The 9,142-nt window shown below is 43.1% G+C and overlaps 1 protein-coding gene across 1 annotated transcript in view; it reads left to right on the top strand.

Moving 5' to 3' along the window:
* ENPP6 (ectonucleotide pyrophosphatase/phosphodiesterase 6) overlaps window positions 1-8,939 on the top strand; it is a 45,602-nt gene extending 36,663 nt beyond the window's left edge. The window contains exons 7-8 of the mRNA XM_015417407.1: window positions 5,866-5,989; window positions 7,768-8,939. Coding sequence (XP_015272893.1) covers window positions 5,866-5,989; window positions 7,768-7,973 — 330 coding nt within the window. The 3' untranslated portion in view covers window positions 7,974-8,939. The remainder of the gene's footprint in view (window positions 1-5,865; window positions 5,990-7,767) is intronic.
* The last annotated feature ends 203 nt before the right edge of the window (window positions 8,940-9,142 follow it).

Below are 9,142 nucleotides of genomic sequence, written 5' to 3'. Positions count from 1 at the left end.
AGCAGATGAGGAAGCCCCATTCAACCCAGTGAGTGATACCCCTGCAGGCCCTTCTCTGGAACTACAGCTCAATTAAACCTGATGGGGGAACATTTTAAACAAAGAACCACAGCCATCTTACAAACACAGGTAACTGCTATTTCGTTATACCTACCAACAGCCACTGAGGGAACAGTTAGTCCCACACAGGAAGCAAGCAGGAAAAGAGGAGGAAGAAGAAAAGACTGGATTTATACCCCGCCCTTCACTACCCAAAGGTGTCTCAGAGTGGCTTACAAACTCCTTTCCCTTCCCCTCCCCACAACAGACACCCTGTGAGGTAGGTGGAGCTGAGAGAGCTCTTGACAGAAACTGCTCTTTTTTCAAGAACAGCTCTTGTCAGAACTACAGCTTGCCCAAGGTCATCCAGCCAGGTGCAAGTGGAGGAGTGGGGAATCAAACCCGGTTCTCCCAGATTAGAGTCTGCGCACTTAACCACTACACCAAACTGGCTCTTCGTCAAGAGAGAAAGCCGTTTGCCAGTAATTCTGACAGAGCACAGTGGCTGAAGGGGGAGTGGGCGGGAAAGAGAAGCAGACCAAGCACCCGGCCAATGGCAGGTACTCTTGAGTGGCGACTGACGGGCCAGTGGCTGAGGGAGTGCATGGAATGTTGCCACTCAAAAATAGAATTATTATATATAGAGATGTAAAACATAATAATGAAATACAACACTGATGGCATGTGCATAGAATTACCACACTGGTGTACATATCACCAATTACATCCACTTTTGCTATGGTAATCAAATGCCAAAAAGTGATATTCTGTGTAAATTCATGGTGCCATCCGAAGCAGAGATACACCCTTCTAAAAGCATGGTCTTCAGTGGACAGAGGGGTGTAACTCTGTTCATCATTATGCTGTTGGTGATTCCAGGAGTGCAGCTGGGCATAATATGAACGTTTCAAATCAGATTATTTTACCTGTTGCTGCTGCTCCTATCACAGATAAATTAGCCGACATTAAGACCATTAGGAGAAGCTGCCATTCAAAAGCCTCATGAATATCTAAGTCCAGTTATCAGATCATCAAAACAGCTCCTCACATTCTGAAAATATCCTCAGCTACTACAGCAATTGACTCTATTTGGGTTCTGCTAGCTACACACATGCACAGCTTGCATGTCTCTTGCAGTGTTCATCATTATTTCCTTGTGCTAAATTTGAAGGGGGGGGGAACCCAACCATGATTCCTGCTAGATCGAGGAGCCACTTTGGTGTAGTGGTTAAGAGCAGCAGACTCTAGAGAACCAGAACCAGGTTTGATTCCCTTTCCCGACTCCTCCACATGCAGCCAGCAGGGTGACCTTGGGTCAATCACAGTTCTCTCAAGAGTAGTTCTCTCAGAGCTCTCTCAGGCCCACCTACGTCACAGGGTGTTTGCAGTAGGAAGAGGAATGGAAGGTGATAGTAAGCTGCTCTGAGACTCCAAGTGAAGGGCGGGGTATAAATCCAATTCTCCTCCTCCTCTCTGTGTGTAGAACCACTGCCTCTGCTGATGGGATATTCCAATTCTCCTTCCCTTATGAATGATCCTGACAGGTACACGAGTAACTAATGGCAAACTGAAAAGTGATACCCTCTCAGTTTACAGTTTCAATGAATTTTGGCTAGTGACACAACCATGATTCTGGACTCTTTGATTTTTTTCCTTCTGCTTTGATTTATGACTAGAAACCAAGCCTAGAAACTGTCAGCACCGTAGTCATTATTTTTAATCTTAAAAAAACTTTGGAACCCTTGAGTATCCATACATTTCTTTGCATCGGATAGTCAGCAGATGTACCAGATAATTGAACAATTCTGGCTGACAAATTAAATGTGTTTCCCTGTCTCCATCTATCTTTGCCGATGGTGCTCAGAGCAGGCAGATGAGAAAATGGACTTCCAGCTGCAGAGCCCCTTTGCGCCACTGTGTTGTTTAACGTAATTCCAGGAAACAGAACTGTCAGTGGTCTGTACACTATTAGGCAGTGTCTGCAGCAACTTATGGCCTGCCAGTTCTTACCTAATTTGTAAGCTCCCTCTAGAGCCAGCATGACATAACTCAAGTTAAGCCTTTCAGCAATTCTAGATGTTGCTGTTGGCTCAGCTAGTGTGTGTGTCAAAAAGCAAGAAATGGAATGCCCTCTGCTCAGGTCAGCGTGCCTCAGTGCATATTGGAGGCCGACAGCACAGCAACTAGCATTCCATACACACGTGTTCAAATATAGTAAAGATTTTAATGAGAAAGTAAAGAGGAACAAATTTAGAGTCCAATGACACCTTTAAGACCAACAATGGTTTATTCAAGGTATGAGGCTTTCATGTGCATGCACACTTTATCAAATACATTAGAATGGCAGTCATGGTATTAAAAAAGGGAGTTTGCCTAGGCAGAAAGGGGGAACCAGGGCTCTTTTTGTAGCAGGAACTTCTTTGCATATTAGGTGACACACCCCTAATGTGCTTTCATGTGCATGCACACTTTATCAAATACATTAGAATGGCAGGCATGGTATTAAAAAAGGGAGTTTGCCTAGGCAGAAAGGGGGAACTAGGTTAGCAGGAACCATATATTAAAAAAAAAAACAGGCTAAAGGCTGGATGTCCCATTGCTCGTTGACTATGCATGAACTGAGAAAAACTATTTATGCAATTAAAGAGGAACATGGGATGCAATAAGCTCATGGGAACAGTGTAATAACAGGTCTGGTGCACATAGGTGGGGGCAACATACTAGAACATTGGACAGTAAGCTTTGTTACAAGCATAACAGGCCCTGAAACTCAGAATATGGAGCAGAATCTAAAAGTATGAGTTTCAAAGGGAAGCCGGAGGACATGCTGTGGCCTCTTCTCAAATTTAACAAATAAAGGTTTTTAATCATAAATGTATCCATGCTGACAAATTATTCTGATTGTTCTTGCATTCCCTCATGTGGGTTAGATGGTTTTGGTATGGTCATGGAAAGAATAGGTGCAATCCCCTTTAAGAGCCAGTTTGGTGTAGTGGTTAGCAGCATAAATGCTAATCTCGGAGGACCAGGTTTAATTCCCCACCATTCGACGTGCAGTTGTTTCAGAGCTGTTATCTCAAGAACAGTCCTCGAAAGAGCTCTCTCAGCCCCACCTGCCTCACAGCATATCTGTTGTGGGGAAGGAAAGGGAAAGGAGATTGTAAACTGCTCTGAGACTCCTTCGGGTAGTGAAAGGTGGGGTATAAATCCAATCTTTTCTTCGTCTTCTTAAAACAGTTTTATTTAGGACTGCATTTTGACCCATGCTGAGCAGCTCAGTACCACAATAAGAGCTACGGGTCTGCCACAGGTTATCTGGGCTTCTGTTATTAGCAGTGCTAACCGGAGTTTTTGATCTCTGACTTGTATAGGTTTTATAATTGTATTTCACTGTGTTTTTTTAAAGTTTTATTTATATTGTAAGCCACCTTAAGTTCTGCAAGGGAGAAAGGAGGTGAACAAATGTTTTAAATGAAATAAATAAACACTTCCTAAAAAGAAAATCATGCTAATTGGTAACTAGCTAGAGGTAAGGTTGCCAGAGGTAGGGTAGAGGTAATAATGCTACATGTAGGGTTGCTATGGTCTGTTCTGAATCCTCCTTGTGTAGGTACTCCATCCCTTAGTGTTCAAATTTTGATTGATTTTATCTGACACTGGACAGTAGGGATAGACTGGGTATTCTGTTGGCGTACAACTCAACCTACTGTCCAAAGGTCTCCCAGACTAAGCTGATCTAAAAAGTTGATGTTGGGTGCCTCACCCAGGTTCATAATGCCGGGGAATTTCAAAAGCCACGTTAAGCAGCTCAGGATTCCATGATGACCATAATAGCTGTGGGTCTGTCTCAGGTTATCTCAGGCCCACCAAACTGAGTAGGACACACACATTTTTGGTTTTTTCTGTTCTGGTTTAGAAGATGATCTGAGAATGGAGGAATGATCAACTATTTCTTGGTCATAGATCATTCTCTGGTAATATTTAGAGTTGTAGCTTCTTATAATCTCTGCAGAGATGGGGAACATGTTAAGATGGGCTACCCCTCGAGAGTGATGGATCTAAAATGGCTTCCTAATGGCTCTGAAGGATTTTTCAGTAGATGTATGGCTGTCGGCCCTGTTGAAGCCCTGATCAAATTCTGGAATAGACAAGTAATCCAGGCAGTAACAAAAATGTTCGTAAGTGCCCTCTCAACAGCCTCCATGGTGCCATCAAGAAGGTGGGACAATGAAATAGAATGGATGATGGTTAAAGCAATAGTAGCAAAAGACTTGGGTTTCATCTAGCTGAGAGAATTCTCCACTGAGAGAATTGCCCATTTATACTCACTCTCTGTTTTCTATGAATTAGCCAGTTTTTGATCCGTAAAAGGACTTGTCCTTTTATCCCATGATTTTTGAGCTTACTTAGGAGCCTTTGATGAGGAACTTTATCAAAAGCTTTCTGGAAGTCAAGGTAAACAATATCTATTGGATCCCCCTTGTCCACATGTTTGTTCACCCCCTCAAAGAACACTAACAGGTTATTGAGACAAGATCTTCCCTTACAGAACCCATGCTGAGTCTGCCTCAATAGGTTTTGTTCATCTATGTGCCTACTAATTCTTTCCTTAATAACGGTTTCCACCAATTTACCCAGTATCGACGTCAGACTGACTGGCCTGTAATTTCCCGGATCTCCTCTGGAACCCTTTTTAAAGATGGGATTGACATTAGCTACCTTCCAGTCCTCAGGAATGGAGGCAGATTTTAAGGAAAGCTGACATATTTTTGTAAGGAGATCCACAAGTTCACATTTGAGTTCTTTCAGAACTCTCGGATGTATGCCATCTGGGCCTGGTGATTTATCAGTTTTAAAGTTGTCTATCAGTTTTAGGACCTCCTCAATCTGTTTAGGTTTGTCTGTTTAGGTTGAATTTATTTATTTAAAACATTTATAGGCAAACATTTCTACCTCTTTCTACCCCTCCTCTTTCAAAAATAGACCTGAGGTAGATTTAGGGTTGCCAGCTCCAGGTTTGGAGGTGGGGCATGGGGAGGGCAGAATTTGAGGAGGGAAGAGTCCTAAGCAGGGTACAATGCCACAGAGTCAATCCTCTGAAGTGGCCATTTTATCTGTAGTCTGGAGATCAGTTGTAATTCTAGGAGGTCTCCAAGCCCCACCTGGAGGTTAGCCAACCAAGGTGGAAAAGCTGTAAAAGGCAAAGGAAGAGGGGCGGGGGGGGGGAGAGTTCCAGCTCTAGTTAAGGCAACTGTAATACGGTCTCTCCTGAGAGCCAGTGTGGTATTGCAGTTAGGAGTGGTGGACTCTAATCTGGAAAACCTGGTTTGATTCCCCACTGCTTCACATGAAACCTGCTGAATGACCTTGGGCCAGTTACAGTTCTCTCAAATTTCTTTCAGCCCCACCTGCCTCACAAGGTGTCTGCTGTGGGGAGAGGAAGGGTATGTGATCGTAACCTACTTTGAGACTCCTTAAAGTAGAGAGAAGCAGGGTATAAAAACCTGCTCTCCTTCTTCTGAATCCCCCCTGCCCCCGTAGATGCCTCTGATGCTAATATCTGTGGACCAGTTTCCAATATTCCATTTCTTGGCAAGGTGATTGAGTAGCAAGTGGTGTCTCTAGAGATTCTTGGATGAAACTGATTATCTAGATACCGTTAAGTCTGGTTTCAGATGGCAATTACATTTTAAATGATTGTTTACTTTTCGTTCTTGGAAATCCATTCATACTAACAATCACATTTTCTTGGAAGTAACAAAACCTGTTGCCAGGTTGCAGCCTAAGATGTGTAAGTCACTTTGAACAAATGTCTTTCCCTTGCAGAGCAGAGAAAGCCTTCCATTTTGGGAGAACGGCACTGGGAAAAGAGAGGCCTGGCAGGGTGGATGGCACGGCTATGACAATGAGCTCATGGATATGAGAGGGTTCTTCCTTGCATATGGCCCAGGTAGGCTGACTGGAGAAATAACCATCATCTGATGGCTCCTGTCCTGTAACAGCTGCACAGATTTTTGGTTGAATCCAGCCAGCTTTTTCACTCAATCTCACCCTGCTGTCTCACATTATTTTTGTCCAGGCAGGTCCTATGATTGCCTATGATTGCCTATATAGGCCTTTTGGGTGCTCAGAAGGGATCTGACCTTTGGTATAGTGGTTTGAGGCACAGATTCTAATCTGGGAAAATCAGGTTTGATTCCCCACTCCTCCACATGCAGCTGCCGGTGTGACCTTGGGTCAGTCATAAGTTCTTTCAGAGCTGTTCTCTCAAGGACAGTTCTCAAGAGAGCTCTCTCAGCCCCACCTACCTCACAGGATGTCTGTTGTGGGGAGGGGAAGGGAAAGGAAATTGTAAACTGCTCTGAGACTCCTTTGGGCAGTGAAGGGCAGGGTATAAATCCAATCTCTCTCTTCTTCTTCTTTTCTTTTTCACAAACAGAAAACCTGTCTGCTCTGTTAAATTGCTTATGGATAATGTATTTAATCATGTAGACTCGGTTCAGACTGTCCATTAGAATAATACTTTTTTCACAAACAGAAAAGCTGGTTGGATCCAACCCTTTCTGCTCTGTTAAATTGCTTATGGGTAATGTAATTAATCATGTAGACTTGGTTCAGACTGTCCATTAGAATAATACCATATCTTGTTTAAGTTTCTTGGTAAAATAACCTTTAATTTGCTGTTCCAGCACATGACCAGCTATCTTGTTATAATGTCTAGAAACCTTCCATTATGATCCACGTGTGGTTGCATAGCTAATATGTCTCTTCCTCAAATGCATTTATGACTTGCTGAAGAGAGGAGACTGTAAAAGTAAAGAAGAGTCTTGTGGCACCTTAAAAATTAACAAGCTAGCATAACTTTTTTGTGGACTAGAGCCTACTTTGTCAGATGCACGTAGTGGGTCCTTACTGGACAAGACATTACATGTATCAGATGGAAGTTGCCTCTAGTCCATGGAAGTGGCATTTAATCAGGGCCGGCTCACTCACTAGACGAACTAGGCGATCGCCTAGAGTGGGCCAGCCCTCAGGGGCGCCAAACTGCACCCAGTCTGGGAGTTTCTTGATTATTTGTGTTTTTCATTCTTCCTAAAATGCATTTATTTTTGAAAATTGGTGGGCGCACAGGGAGGGGGGTGCTAGAAGGGATCCCCGCCTAGGGTGCAAAATAAGCTGGGGCCGGCCCTGCATTTAATACATCGCAAGATTCCTGTCTAATTTTGCTTCTAACAGGCCATTTCTGTAGGATTATTAGAATGAGAAAAGTTTGAATCTTGCATAATTAGCTCAAATGACTGTGCAATGATAGTACCATCTCCATCCGTGTGTGGATGCAGTCCTTGTCAAGGTCTGCAAAACTAAATCAGATTTTGGGTATGAGAGGATCTATTCTACCCTGTCCATGTGAATCCTGGGATGCTCCAACGCAAGGCAGACTCACCAAAGCAGCTGATTGGCCACTTGTAACCCCTTCCACATGGCCGGGGCTCCATGTGACATGGGAATGCTTGAATCAGCTACACATGCAGGATGGCACACTGTGCCACACACAAGATAAATATTTGGAATCTTGCTTTTATTTCTCTTGCTTCACTAGATACCTGACCTCCTGTAGAAGTTAGGCAAAATGTCAAACCCCAGAACAGTTTGCTGTTCATTTAGGTTGCAACACTGCCCATGGATACGACCGTCTAAAATGCCTCATTGTTATTTTCCTCCCCCCAGATTTCAAGTCTAACTTTAGAGCAGCACCAATCAGATCGGTGGACGTCTATAACGTTATGTGCAAAGCGGCAAGAATACAGCCACTGCCAAACAATGGATCCTGGTCCAGAGTGGAGTGCATGTTAAAAAATAATGCCAGTTTGGCACAGTCCTTCCAGTGGAGCAGCTCCGCACTGGCACTAATTCTGTTTGCGTTGTTTGTATAACACATCTTGTTACTCTGGTCCCAATACAATGTCAGCCAGTGTATCCAGTCCCCCCCCCCCATTTCATCATTTGAATAGCAGCCTTAATGGAATGCTGTCTAGAGAAAACTATGCACATTCATCTCTTGAAAAACAACAAGAAGCTTGTGTCCAGGTTTTGTCTGGAGTGTAAGAAGCAGAACTTTAGAGCGTGCCTCCTTCTGGGGAGGTACTTGTGCATTACAAAAGACAGCAAAAAAGGATAACCACTTTCACTTTTACTTGTCTTCTGTTCTGCCAGCAATCTCCACGGGACCCAACTGAAGCTCAAATGCCGTCATCACAACCACAACCAAATCCAAATCAGAACTAGGCATTCTTTCTCCTTTCTCCTCCAGCAGCCTTTCTGGCCTTCTGTACAGAGATAATCTTGGGACAGTGCCACGTGGTTGCTATGCAACCACTTCCCCTTTCCCAAGTTCCCCTTGACATCACTATTCATTTTTTATTTGGGTATGGCCTTCCCTGGCTGTTCCTTTCAGATTCAGAGCGGTGACATTTCATCTCTAGAATTGTTGACACAGAAGAAAGTCCCACCGATTTTACCTGAACTTGAGATTCACTTTCAAATACATATATTTTAGGATCTAGATTCTGGTTTTCATGACATGTCCTGGCACACTAACTGCCTCCATATCGGTTTCACAAATCATTTCCATTTACCATTCCGGTTCTCTTATGTTAAATATTTTATGCTGTACAATTTGAATTAGTTTTGAAAACATTTCCCAGGGGAGAAACAGAAACCCTCCTATTTAGATCCCATTTAGCAAGTTTAAAAACCTGTTCTTGGTTTAGCTTAATGGTTGAGCTACCAGCATTTCTTTATAGAAATAAGATTGCACTCTCTGAAGAAAAGGAAACCAATCCTTCCATCACTTAGAGCAGGGGCGTCGAACTCATTTGTTATAAGGAGACCTTGTTGGGCCAGGCCATGTGTGTCATAAAATGTAATGCCAAGTTGTGGAGATATAAACTTTATAAAGGATACAAACACAAAGGGTTTTTTTTACTTAAAATAAAAACATGCTTAAAACATTAGCACTCTTGCAATATTTTGTTTATTTAACAATGTCTGATAACTGACACCTCTTGCTCCGAATTATTGCATCAAAATGTCTGTGCTGTTG

This window comes from Gekko japonicus, unplaced genomic scaffold (assembly GCF_001447785.1).
Source record: "Gekko japonicus isolate JY-2015 unplaced genomic scaffold, Gekko_japonicus_V1.1 scaffold2473, whole genome shotgun sequence".
Classification (NCBI taxonomy): domain Eukaryota; kingdom Metazoa; phylum Chordata; class Lepidosauria; order Squamata; family Gekkonidae; genus Gekko; species Gekko japonicus.
The sequence above is the reverse complement of the archived record's forward strand: the minus strand, read 5'-3'. Positions and strand labels throughout refer to the sequence as shown.